General features: G+C 41.0%; 1 protein-coding gene across 1 annotated transcript; it reads right to left on the bottom strand.

Moving 5' to 3' along the window:
* Window positions 1-5: 5 nt before the first annotated feature.
* Window positions 6-11,757, bottom strand: LOC129200344 (protein CIP2A homolog; the record flags this gene model as incomplete). Its single annotated transcript, XM_054811669.1, has 11 exons — window positions 10,555-11,757; window positions 8,917-9,064; window positions 7,475-7,587; window positions 5,839-5,933; window positions 5,097-5,193; window positions 3,957-4,079; window positions 3,660-3,805; window positions 2,886-2,961; window positions 1,558-1,785; window positions 922-1,081; window positions 6-97 (listed from the first exon to the last, which is right to left on the bottom strand). Coding segments are annotated over exons 1-11 (1,380 nt in total), but the record flags the coding sequence as incomplete, so codon positions are not given.
* Window positions 11,758-14,354: the final 2,597 nt, after the last annotated feature.

The raw sequence follows: 14,354 nt of genomic DNA, 5'->3' as shown, positions 1-14,354 counted from the left end.
CCACTATAGGTAAACTGGTGTTCTATTAGAGACGTGCATTGGCTGGCAGTCAGTACCGTCGAGGCACGCATTTTCAGTGCGTCATCTCTACAGAGCAGTAAACTGAGAGTTAAGAATAAACTTAATATACTTATGCTGAGGTATTGGCAGCAAAAGGCAACATTTTTCTAGTAATAAAGGACACAAATGTTAGTGTATCAAAGCACAAGAGCCTCCAAAATGCTTTTAACACTCAACTACACAAACCACTTAAATCATGCCTAACTCACAAGCCAAGCAAGCTTCACTTTTCAATTAAAACACACACTTACTTGGAAACAGACAGCTAAGGGAAACCACACTAGAATGAGTGGCATAAAGAAAGATGATGAACAAAAGGCAGTGAACAATCAGTCCATAATACAAGAACTAGCAAATGGACTTATTCACAGAACTCAGCTTAGATACAGGACTATGTCCTGCAGTCATGTCCTCCTTACTACGTGACACTGTGGACACTAAGGACTCCAAGAGGAGTATAAAACTTAATAATTCCACACTATTCTTCCTTGTTTCACTGATCTAAATTTGTATCACATTTGGCTAGGAGCTGCACCTAGCTAGGCAAAACCACTATAGTGATCAAGATGGCCACCCAAACTCTCCTTCAACAGAAAACACACTCATCATCATTTTTGATCTGCAAAGTGCTTCTACTGTTGAATAGCCACCACATTTTATCCTGCACCACTGTATTACAAAATAATTTCACAGCAATTAGAAAGCTACTTAAGGTCTTTCAAGATGATAGTCCAAAGTAAAATCAGGGCAGTTATTATTAAAAAGCTATTAAAGTGTCCCAAGATGGACTTTTCTTCTAACAGAGCAAATCACGGTGGAGGAGTAATAAATTAATTTCCAACAGGCACATAAAAAGGATATTTGTCAGGACATTAATAGCCTTGACCATTCTTTCACACTTTTTCTTCACTAATAGCTCATCTACAATCTGTTCCGGCATCTGAAGATGATCAAGAAGAACAGGCAGCAAAAGATCCACAAAGTGTTCGGCTGAGGCACTATTCCCACTGTTAATAATATCCTGTAATAAACACGTTTTATGTCAATATTTAAAACTACAGAACAAGGAAGCCAAGCTTACTCTACCCCTTCCTCCACCAGCCTCTTCTAGCTTTCCCAGCCTCTTGCTATTTCAGACTGCTGTTCCAGTACCATACTGGAGGAGGAAGTTTAACAAAGAATGCCGAAACAGCAGAAGCTTCCTCATTCTACAAGTCCTAGAAAGCAATTCATTGATAGCTTTGTATCTACCTCACGACTTCATGAACTGCCATATCTTCCACTTAAAATTCTTCCTGTTCTAGAATTCCATGCTTGGTAAAATACCTTTTCTTTTAAAGACATGCTGTACTTTACAAATGTGTCTGTGTTGAAGGTTATTTCAGGTATATTTTTACATGCCATTTTTCAAGTAAAATGCTAATAGTTATTTAAAAAAAATCAATTAAAAATATAGCTGTTAGGAAGCTCTTCAAACTCAATTATCAGTCTTGGTACCTCAAAAATCTCTTTGAATAGTTGCAATGCTAGAACTGAACAGTCTTCAGAGCCTTCCAAAGGTTGGTTTGACAAGTGCACCAATGCAACAGATGGTTCAAAAGTCTTTGAGCGAGTCACAAATCTAGTATTTCCAGAGACTGGCAAGCCAGATGGTTCCAGTATTGCCTGCCGCAGGGTATGACGCAGTTCTATCACAGAACAGAAGGCAAGCAGCAGCTCTAAGATCTGTGTGAAGTGAATGAGAGTTCAAATGCTTTAAAATCAAGTACTTACACAGAAATTGCAACTCCCATAGCACAAGTCTAAAGAGATGTGTAAGTTCTGTGCAACTCCTTTTAGCACTTTAAAGTTTTGTGAATAATAGTTTTCTTTCCTTAAAGCCAAGTCAGCAGCAGAAACACAGTTCATTTGACTGGTGAAGGCTTGTGACAGTTGGTATTCAGTGTACTGTTTTCCCTTCCTTTTTAAAAAGCATGACTGCTGGATAGTGATCTAATAAGCAGCAGAAATGCATATACACTCAGAATGAAGAAAGCTATGGAAGGAAAAATATTCTGAGACAAATGGATGCACGTGTGCATACTCAGGGATGAAGAGGAAAGCACCCTGGACAGCTCCTTGTCAATATGTCTTTCTAAATAAAACCAATAAACAACAAAACCTAACATGCTCAGAAACATTAGCATTTATTATTCACAATGATGTGAAACATTCATTTAAAAAAAGCTTAAGATTTGTTTCACAGATGTATTTAGCCCTAAAATTTTCACAACATTTCATGTTTCAGCCTTTAGCAACAGATAACCAAGGTTCCATTTACATAAGGTGGTATCAAGACAAAATAGAATGCAACAGTTAACTGCTTAACCAAATACGGCATCAATTTGTTCAACTAATATGAAAAAAAATTTATTCCTAAATCTTTGAAATCAGCATCATAGCTCCCTAATCATCAGTTCAAAGTCTGAGTAATTCAAGTTTTAGCCAGTGAAGCAGGGTACACCCTCCATTTCTGGCAGATCCCAAAATTTCTTATTAGCCAAAGCACAAAAGGTGTTTACGTTGGCTTTTTGCCTTTATATCTTTTGCCTGAAAGCAGACACACATAATCTGGCAAAAAACCCCAACCATTACAAATTCAACCTGACAGTCTTTTAAACAACTAGAAAATACAAACTTGGTGAATACCATAGGTCACTTAAGAGTCCTGAAGTCAATGTATTTCATTATAAACTTTGTACACAAGGAACCTGCTTATGACTACAGAAGTGAAACTTGATTAGGAGTTGTACCCTCATAGCCTTAAACTGAAAAAGTATAAATACCTTAGATGATGAATCAGGATCCCTTCCATGAAGAAGATCTAATACTTGACCAAGGCATGAGGTAAAGTGCTCATATCTACAGCACACAGAGAAAAAAAGAAAAAAAATAAAATTAATTTCACCACTCAGACATTTATGCCAAGTGATGAATGCAAGCACAAACATTGTGTTTGCACACAAACACTTCAAGCACAGTAATAGTTTTGATAATGTAATTTCTATTTAAAAGAGACTAAGCTTTAAAAATATTCTAAGAATGAAAGCAAATTCCTTAAAACAAGCCAAGATTTTCCAACTATTTTTACTGCTAGATTTAGATTGAAATTCAGCAACTAAATTCTGCTAGCTGAATTTGCAGAACCACTAGTCAAGCTCTCCACAGAGCTACTCTGTAATGCCTTCCAGTAAATGATTACAACTGCAACTGTGCTATTCCACTTCAGGATAATAGTATAATGTCTGTAAAAGGCAAAATAGCTACTCCAAGTTATCTGACTACTGATACTGTACAGACAAAGAGTTACTGAACACAGCTATTAAGTATTCCTGAAGTGACAATGAAAAAACAGATTTTGATTCACACTTCTGTGTGAAACTAGTAACACAAGAATCCTTTAGTTTCAGGTACAGCAGTTATAATCAACTAGCAACATTCAAAAAGCATCTAGGGAATTTTTTTCCAATGTTTCGTTCAGAATATAAATAGCATATAGCAAAGGAACTGAACAACAGCTTATGAAAAATATCCTGTACTTTTATGAAGTGAAGCCATACCTGGTAAGATAATCTGCAACTTTGGGGTTCTTCAGAAGATCCATGAGTAAATCAACAGAGTATTTTCTTGTTAGAGTACCATCTCCATTTACAACAATATTGAATATTAACTGAAAAGTCTGATGGATATTTCGAGCATGAAACAACTGAAAGACAGAAGAAAGTTACATATGGGCACATACTTTGCTGGGTCTCTTGCTTATTAAAACTAGCTGGAATTAGAATTTTATTTTGACGGTGTGACTATTAGTTTTAACTACAACTTAAGAATATAACAGACTTCAAAGTATCACTTACTTTTTCTCCTACTTCCTCATTCAAAGTAAGGCTTGATAATACTGAAAGTGCAAACACAACCATAGTCAAACTACTATGGGCCAGGAAACTTATTAAGGTACGATAGAAACTCTTCACATTATTCTAAAGCAAAAAGGAGAAACATAGGTATTATAAATTTTATTCTGTTCTATAAAAACACCAAACTTACAGATTGTACATATTTATAAGCCATACAAATAATGAATAATAATACAAAAAAGTATATTAGAACAACAACTGTTCTCTAGGAAATCTATTTTCATGTTCTGCTGCACAATACTGGTGTTGATTACAATGACTAAATTCTCTATTGAACTTGTATGAGGAAAAATGAAACAAAAACATCACCAAAAAACCAAACAAAAAACCCCAAGGAAGAAACACCATCATTATTTTAAGAAGAGAGAGATGAGAAAGTCATTTTGCTAAAGTCTCTAATAGAAAATAACCATTGAAAATTGACCCCCATCCCTCCTCTGCTCAGTGATCAGATCTGACAATAGCTGCTCCTTTCCCCCCGCCGCCTTTCTTCCAAAGTAAACAGTACAACATTTCACTGCCATGTAGATGAATTTGTATTTCTGAATTGAAAAATAAGTCAAGTTTGCACTGATTTATGAAGAGACAGGAACAGAGTGGCTCAGATATGGATGCGTATTTGAGGATTCAAGGGCCTTGACCTGACATCAAGATCAATGGTATTTTACTGATTTATCTTTTAAAAGACAAATCTCTTCCTTGGCCAAAGTTGATGCAGCTTACTAAAAAACCAACTACATGCTTTATATGTAATGACATTTAGTTTTTCTAAGGAAGAATACTCAAATTTTAAATTCATCTTTCATTTGCAGAGAACAGTTGCAGAAACTGAATACATAATGCAAATTAGTGCAACAATACAGCAATATAGAGAAGGAAAGAGAATACCCAACTTCCTGTTCTACTGGTTATTTTCTCCAATAAGGGAGAAACAACCACCAACTCTGCAGAACATACAGGTCAGGGTTATCATTGCCGCAAAAAAAGCACATAAGAGATACTAAGGTAATGCCCCAAAGTGAAGTAACCCTCTTTTGCCCTCAAGCCAGAGAATCATGCCACAAAAACCAAAACTCTTACCAAAGATTTTATCTGAGTTTGAACAGATAAGTTGTGACGACAGAGGTTTGCCAGGAGTCCTAAACACGGTATCGTTAACTCATCTTCGGTGGATTGACTTAAAAGAAAAGTCCAGAAATTTAAACAAAGATATTTTTATTAAAGCATCCAAAATCTAGTTGCAAGAATTTGTGGGTTGGGGGGTCAGAGGACTTTTTATTTTGTTTTGGTTTCTTTTTTTTGTTTTGTTTTTTAATTAGACACCATTCCACCAAGCAAAACAAAATCAGATTGCAATCCCCATAGCAAGCACAGTTTTTAACTGAGCACATCTGTAAAAAAAAAAACCAACAGTATCAGAGATGAGTGCTATCAAAGGTCCTTTATCGCAGGTGCTTTTAATAGTCATTAGACCTCTTACAAGGACACTTGCACAAAATTCATATTAATCTAACATAAGTCTGCTCCTAATGACAAGTAAGGATTTTCTCCTGGCTTTTCTCTTTGTTAGATCCCTGCTTCCTAGGGTCTGGGGGTGAGCTAAGAGGCCAATTAATATTCAATCACCCAAAGTCACACAATCACTGCATTTGACAATCTGTAACAACATGGTTTTCAAAGAAAAATCTCTGATAACTTCAGAGCAAAAATGCTACAGTTCACTCTGGAGACCAGGTTAGTGCATATGCCTAGTGGCCTTCAGAAAGCTTAGAAACTTGGCTAGATGTTTCCCATAAGAAAAGACAATTGAGTACACACTTACACATGATGCATTAGAAATGAAATTAATTCATCGATGTTGGCACCAGTGCAAAAGACCGGAACATTGTAGGTTAGCCTCTGCAGCAACTGAATACTCTGAGGAAATAAAAGCTATTCACATCTGTCTTTCCTATAGCATCTGGCTGAAGAATGTTACAAGTTACAAAAGCTGAAACTGAAAGGACAAATAACAAGACACCACAACTGAATCAATTTTCAGACTCTGTAACATAACAATTACACAAGCTGCTGCAAGCACATGAGTAATGTCCTACCATGCTGATATACTTATTAAAAGCCCAAACAGATGAATAAGATTTTGACAGGAGAGTTACCATTTTAGCCCATCCAATTCTCCCGTTTGCCTTATCAGCGAGTTCTCCATTCTGTCAGTGAGAAAGGGGCTTTGCCCTATTGAAAGATCTAGAAGTTTCACCAAAATCCAAAAAGCACTTTGCAACTTCTTGCAAAAAGTATTTTATAAGAAAACAGGTCTGCTGTGAAGACTGCCAACAGATCTAATGGTAGTAAAGTTCTTCATACAGCATTCTTTTGGCACACAATGTAACTGAGTTAATGTAAAGTTAATATACTCAAACATGACAAAAATCACAGCATAGGATAGCAGCTGAAACAAAATCTCACCATGTAAACAGCTGATGTAAGAGCTTAAAGGTCTTATAATTGGATCTATTTGGTAACTACAAAATCTCTCTCATGGACTGGCAAGTCACCTGGATCCCTAAGTTTTCTAGTACTCCTAGTGCTTTGAGAAATACACAAACCATGAGAAAAAAACCTGTTCTTTACTGGATGCTTGACTCATTTTCCACAGATCAAGGGCAACAGAACTGCTAGCAAGTTCATTTTCTGTGTCACCACAGGTAGCTAGCAAGTACTTGCTGAAACCTCAGTCACGTATAAGAAAACCTGTGCATGGTAAAAAAAAAAGAAAAAGAAAAGAAAGATTTTGCCCAACTTTACTGTTCAATGCACAGAAAGGACACGTTAAAATAGGTGAAGTCTGACTATGAAATATCACGTGCTCACCAAAAAACAAGAAAAAATAAAGAAAATAAATTAAAAATCAATAATGTCTGTACTTGGCTCCTAAAAAATAAGCTTCCATTAGCACCGCCCCCTCACATTCACTGGCAGATAGCCCTGACCAAAGGGAAGGAGGCATACACGCCCTGAAAACCTTCCAGGAGAACCGGCAGCCACAGCTTTCCTTTCACTCTTTCACAATTACTTGTCAAAGTATTAATTAGATAAAAATCTGCAGGCTTTTATTGTGAACATCAGGAGAAATAAATAAATACCTTACCTGGAAAATAACCTTCCAAGCTCTCAAGAGGTGATTTCTTGAAATAATTTTAAAAACAGCTTTTTTGTCTGTTGTTTGTATTAATTAGAGCAGGTGAGAAGCACAGGAAAGATTAAAGAGAGAATACAAAGAACTCTATGCAATGTTAAAACCCTGTCATACTAGTCTCATACAGCAAATGAAATACACAGATCAACTTTTCCTCAAAACATTATTTCAGATAGAGCTTTTAAAGGGTTATTACATGCATACAGTGTAATGTATACTATGTAACAGCAACCAAATATTATTATGCCTTAGTTCCGGTTACCTGTAGTAAGACTGGGTCGCTAAGGTTCGTAGAACTTCGATGAACCACTCCTGCCAGCACACTGGTTAGACTGTAGGTATCCTGAAGAGCTTCTCTAGTCTCATTGTCTAAAGCTAGAATTTAAGAGATTTTAACAAAGACGACTATGTAAGAGCAAAAGCAACTGTTGGATTAGCTACCAATCTAAGCAGAAGCCAAAGTCTTTGATCAGTTTTTCATGTATATTTCACAAATAACAACAAATAAATCACAGCTCCTACGCACTTGCATCTCTACCTTACTTCTGAACTTACAGTTAATTGAAACACTAATCCTTTCCTTAAGATGCTTGGACACTGAAGGAACAGCCGACCTCTTACCTACAAAGTTTTAGCCCTATTTGAGATCTCAAATCCTGCGCTTAAAAGGCTTTAAAGCTTAAAAATCAATGATCTCAGTTTCTGGCTTCATGCTATGAGTGGGCAAATGGACTAAAACCGATACTTGGATAGGATTATCTAGCAATAGTTAAATACAAAATGCCAATTCCGCTTAGGCAGACCTGGAAAAGATGTAGCAAACATGGATGATGGGTAAAGCAACAGATCAGTTGAAGGAGGACTCCAATTCTTAAAGTTTTCCAGACCCAACAGGTTGGAAGAAATAGTTAAGAACCCAAGCAACCAATATAATTTTATAGTAACCATTTCAGAAAACTAAAAGGAAGCTCAAAGAGGCTAAAAACTGCAAGAATCAGAGAAAATTAACAAAGGGTCATCATAAAGGACTCAAATCTCAAATAACCACTCATGCATGATGAAAACCTAAGTAGTGAAGGGATATTTTTTTTCTGTATATGTAACCTACATGTGTAGGTTATGGTGAGTACAGAGCTGCCTTGATAATCAAGTCTCACTTCTGTGAAGCAGAAAAAAATAATAAATCCAACCCAAGAAACAAGTAAGAGGCAGTACAACCAATTTCCTGATTGGGAAACTTGAAGCACACAGGTCCAGGCCGTTGGAGAGTCCAAACGGCCACCTAACAAGCACTCCAGTGGGAGAACTTAACTGAAGTGACAACAATTCTTGATGTAGTGTGGTTTCTCCCTATCTTTGCATCCTCTAGACAGGTTTCTTCATTAAAAAAGGTAGTCAGGTTCCAGAAATCAAGGACCCAAGGAATAATTCCTCATCCCGCCCAGTGAAGAAAAATTCTGTCAGGCATGATCACTGTCATTTCTCAGTGATGACCTCAAATCTGTTTCTCACGGTGATTTAACATCTTATCTGGCCTTGTACTTATAGTCAGGTGACTAGGCCAAGCACTCCACTACAACAAAAAAACCACTTCATCTTTCACACCTTAAGCTTTTTCCAAAAAGTTCATCACCCACAGAATCAGCACCTGTCTCGTCTTCCCTCTCCTAGACCCAAGATAAAAGGTTCAGACTCAAACCTTACCTAGCTGTGACAGCAAAGTAACCACAGACAAGGTTAGAGATGGGCTTATATTAGTGTCCTCAAGGAGTTCTACTAGGCAACTGAGACATTCACTTGGTAGAATCTGGTTTGAAGCAAATAATCTTGTAAGCTTCAGTCCAGAGATAACCTGGAAATGAAGGAGGAAAAACCTCGATTACTCAACTGCAACAAAGTAACACAGAAGTCAAAGGACACAGAGTTGTATTAAATAGATTTGGTCATCTTTGACAAACCGAGAATGTAAGTGCCACTCTAACAGGACATTTGTATTCACGTTTGCTGCCAAAAAAAAAATAATTTGAAAAAAAAAATCTGTTTTTCATTCCTGTGTGTGTTCCCTTTACTCTTGGAAAGTACCAAGTTGATGTTGTGATGATTTATAAACATATTGGGGCTTCTTTTGTTTGTTTGATGACAGCATTCATAGTAACAGCATCCTTTTTAAACTCACAGCTGTAGCAGAGCAACACTTTGTATTTCTTCACACATTGAACAGAATTAATACCAGGTTATTCTTCCTACACGTTTCACTATAGATAAAAAATAGGGTTTATTTATTTTGAAAGAACAAACAAACAGATTGCTCAAGACAAGCATTGAATATTCAGCCTTCGGCTTTCTAAAGATGTGGACAGGAAACCAAAGGTGGCACTCTGCAGGAAGGATAAGCAGTAACAGGTAGTGAGTGCTGCTTTGGGAGCACTCTGTGCTTGAGATGAAAAAATGGAACCAGAGTTCAGGAAACGAAAATGATACACCTGCATATCAATACAGGCAGACACAAATTACACTTGCATAATAGAGAACATAATGTTGTTTTTGTATATTCCCTGTATACCCCTTTACAATGGATACAGAGAAGAAAGCTAAGCTGAATACTAACTCTAATATTAATGCTTTAGCAATTAAAAAAATAAATATATCTGCATTTGAAAAGATACCTTGCAGATTAAGTAACTCAGTCAGCGTGTTAATCTCTCAGCACACCAGTATGCCCAGCACATGGGTTGTGCAGAAGGCTCTCCTGGGAGGCCAGGGAAACGAACAGGCCTACTACCCCTTAGCAGCAACTACCTTTGATTACATCTTCCATGAAGGCAGCAAACTCCAGATACAAGACCAGCTGATCATTCAAACTCTGTTTTGAAGTTGTGAAAATAAATAACCCTTGTGGGTCAAAATTTAGGAGATATGTAAACCAGAAAGTAGTTCATAAGGCACATTGTATGCTTCGCCTATGTGCATATAAACATACTTCACATATCTACAGATACACAAAACTACCATAAATATTGTAATAAAGGACATAGCAATAGTCAGAGAATATTGCTAAAAATTGAAACGTTTCTTCAGCCTGATGGGCTCACTCAGCCGCCGGCTCCCCCAGCAACCGATCATCGAGCAGGTTTCCCCATCTCCGGCTGCCGAGCCACGGAGAAGCCCCCGCTGCGGCCGCCCAGGGCGATGACGGCGGAGAGGAGCCAGCCGAGGCCGGGCCCCGAGAAGAGTCATCCGTGCCCCCAAGCGCGAGGAGACACCACGGCCACCCCCTCATTCCCGGCCGCACCACCCCCCTCCCACCGCGGCCCGGGGGCCTAGGCCGGGGTCCGCTCTCACCTCCAGGCTGCGCTGCAGGAGCGCCGCATTGGGCGGTGTCTTGGCGGCCCGGTACTGCGTGGCTGCCAGGAGCAGGGACTTCATACAGCCTAAGACATCCATAGCGCCTCAGCTACCCTCTCAGACATGCCAGCGACAAACCCCACTCATATTTCCCGCCGCGGCCGCCATTTTGATAATAGCGTCCACTGAAGGGGAGCGGCCGCAGCTACGTCGGGGTATGACGGGAGACGCTGCTTTCGTCATCTTGGTTTGATGAGAACGGAAGTGAGGAGGAGCCTCGGCCATCGGCAGCGGTGAGATCGGCGCTGGGAGAGCAGGGGGAGCTGGTGCTTTACTCTCTGAGGGAGAACTGGGAGAAATCCAGGACTTGCAGCCGCTTGGCTTCGTGCCTCCGGTTTCAGGGTTCACGTACGGCCGAGGCGATGCAGAAAGTTAGGGAAGGAGATTTTTTTCCTCAGAGGAGGCGTGTGTGCTTGGTTGGGGCGTGCTGAGCCTGCCAGCCCCCCCCCCCGCCCCGTCCCTGGAAGGCAGGGTTGGGGCTGCTGCAGGTTTCCTTTCAGCTGCGCCCGCGGGCAGCCCGGCTTGGCCTTGCGCTGCCTTTCTCGCCCACGCCAGACTTGCCGAGCCCTTTGCTGCAGCCCAGGGTTGAGCCCGGCCAGCAGCCAGGCGCCCCTCCTGCCTGTGGCTCTCTGCCCTCTTCCGTTGCAGGGGCCCGAAAGAGCAAGAGGGCAGCGAGCCTCCCGGCTCCCCATCAGGACCCGTCAAGGAGGGGAGCCAAAGCTGCCCGTGCTCTGCTAGCCCAGGTGGGGCCGAGGCGATGCCGGAGGAGAAGAGAAAAAAGATGCGCGGGCAAAAACGGGGGGTGGGGAACCGAACTCGCCGCCCTTCGGACCAGCGTCCCGCGACCTGGCCTCTCCTCTAGGCCATCCCCACCCCGACGGCAGAGCGCACAGCGCCCCCTACAGCCCTCACACCGCCCTGCGCCCCACCGCTCCCACCCACGCCCTGCGCGACCGCCTCCCACCGCCACCCCGCCCGCCTCGCACCCCCACCTCCTCCTCACGCACACACGCACAAAAGCCTGCACCTCCCCGCGCACACCGGCCTCTCGCCCCCCGCCTACACTGCTCCCGCTCTGCACAGGACCTCGAGCCACGCACTGACCCCACCAATCTCCAGCTACAGCCTGGCAGGACCACCACGGCCCCTCACCTTCTCGACGCTTCCCTGCCCACTGTATCCCCTCTGGCAAACTTCTCTGCTGCCAGAGCGGAAGACCTCCTGCAGCTGCCAGGTACCTGCGTGGGGCCTTGCAGCATCACCAACATCTCACAGCCAGCCTGTGCCGACCCAGCAGAGAGGCCACAATGCAAAGGGTAGCCCGACAAGAGCAGTTTGTTTGCCGTGGGCACATGGTGGCCCCTTCCAGTCGGGGCACCCCAAGGTGCTTTGACAACTTGCTACTTAGACCTTGCCAGTGGTCAGGTACAACGGGATTTGACCCCTCCCTCGGGGCTCAACCCACGCACAGACATGCACACGTGTATGGCTGTCCACAATGTCAGAAAGTAGCTGCTGGTGTCTGAAGATTTTGAACATACTTTTTGGAACCTCATGCACAGATTTTTTTCTAATGTTTGAGGGCTGTGAAGGAGTGTAAGGAATGTCTATATTAACCTCTTTTCCTTATACTGTTAACAAATATATTCCTATAAATTACAGTGGAATATTGTAAATCAGTTTCTTTTAATTCTGGGTCCTTGTTTCCTCCTTTAAATCCTTGATCCTTCTCATGCTCTGTGCTTCAGCTGACTGTCTTGGAGGTAACGCCTGGGAAGTCATGGGAGTGTGGGCTTGGATGTACCCTTGGATCTCAATGCAGCATCTGGAGCTGCAGCCATCATGGCATTGTAAATCCCGTTCCAAAGCATGGCTGCCTGCAGTGTAGCACGTTTACCAGAGCAACTGCCAGCTAAAAAGCATCACAGCACACTCCCTTGTCCACATCAGCTGTGAGTAATAGTCTGTTTAGCCACCATGAATCACACATTCGGGGTCATGAGGCATGGCCCAGGATCCCTTGTCACTCAGCCTTTTCCTAAGGTTGAACTTCAGTCTGTGACTAAGCACGTTAGGGACTGCTGAGACTCTCATTTCAGAAATCCTGCCATGTTCTGTAACGTTAAAGACTGGGCTGCTGGAGTTGGGATGTCTCAGCACAGCAGCAACTGAGCCTGATACATGTGATAACCAGCTATCAGGCAGGCTGCTGAGCTCTACAAGTAGAGACACATCAGTGTAACCGCTTCTACAGGGCAAGGGTTGCTTTTTGTCTCTCCAATAGTATAATTTTCAATGGATATCTACTTTCTTTTCAATTAATGATTTTTGGACACGTACATTAGTATTTTTGGCAATGCCAGATTTAATATTTGTATTCGTCTCCTTCATGCTACAAATACCGTTTGAACTTGGCACCAAAACCTGTTAGCACTGTTAAATTCATAATGAAGTCCAAAGCATTGAAAGATCTAAAAGTCCTTTAACAAATACTAGTGTGAAAGAAACATAACAAGACAGAAATGTAACTAGTATTACCCACAAAAATGCATAAATAATTTGTGAAAGATCTTAAACAATTACACAACCAATATAAATGTCTTCCTCAAGATCACAAACAGAGAGGGACTTTGTACTAGTGACTGAGAGAATCAGGAAATATGTTCCAGTTCTGGCTTAGGCTGCTAGTTGTAGGCCACCTTCAGAACAAAAGTGTATATTTAATATTTCAAATGAGAGGTAAGATTAAAGCAAATTCTTACATTAAAAAGATAGCAAAACCCATATACATTACAATATAGAGCTAATGACAGTAGCAAATGAAATGTAGTAAGCATTCTTATTTGAACAGAATCTATTAAAAAAATGTTCATACCAACATGCATGTAGAACTTGCACTCCTGTTGTAATCTGCCAGAACCATTCATTGATATTAAAAGTATTTAAAAACATTTTAATTTTGTTGCATAATTCTTCCCCCACATGGATTTAATGCAGCCTTTTTGTTTTAATTTAGATTATGCCAAACTGCAGGATAATGCTAGTATTCCTTGACATAGCTGAAATACTATCCACTTACGCAACGATGAGGTAACATGAATCATGCACAAAAATAAGAGAGTTTAGAGGTTTTTAAGCTTCATTTGATGCCAATAGAATTTTTATCATTGTCCTGTTTTTTGGCTGGGATAGAGTTAATTTTCACAAGAAGCTGGAAGGGGGGACAGCCAGGACAGCTGACCCAAACTAGCCAGAGGGGTATTCCATACCATATGACCTCATGCTCAGTATATAAGGGGAGGAGCTGGCAGGGAGGAGGGATTGCTGCTCTGGGACAGGCCAGGCATCCGGCTCTGGGTGATGAGCAAATTGCATTGTGTACCACCTGCTTTGTATAGTCTTCTGTTTGTTATTGTCCTCTTCCTTTGCTGTCCCAGTAAACTGTCCTTATCCCAACCCATGAGTTTTACCTCGTTCTTCTGATTCTGCTCCCCATCTCAACGGGGGACGAGGAGTAAGTGAATGGCCACATGGTGCTCAGCTGTCATCTGGGGCTAAACCATGACAATCGTGTATCTTTTTAGCAACATACATCAGTTCTGGCATAAACTACTGCTTTATGCACATTCATTTATTGTACTTATTGCTGCTTTCTAACAGATTATTCATTTTAGCAGTAGATATCTTGGACAGTTTGCTGACTAAAAAACCAAAATACACATACGTGTATACAGATA

Source organism: Grus americana, unplaced genomic scaffold (genome assembly GCF_028858705.1).
Source record: "Grus americana isolate bGruAme1 unplaced genomic scaffold, bGruAme1.mat H_6, whole genome shotgun sequence".
NCBI classification, from domain to species: Eukaryota; Metazoa; Chordata; class Aves; order Gruiformes; family Gruidae; genus Grus; species Grus americana.
This window is presented reverse-complemented; position numbering and strand designations above follow the sequence as displayed.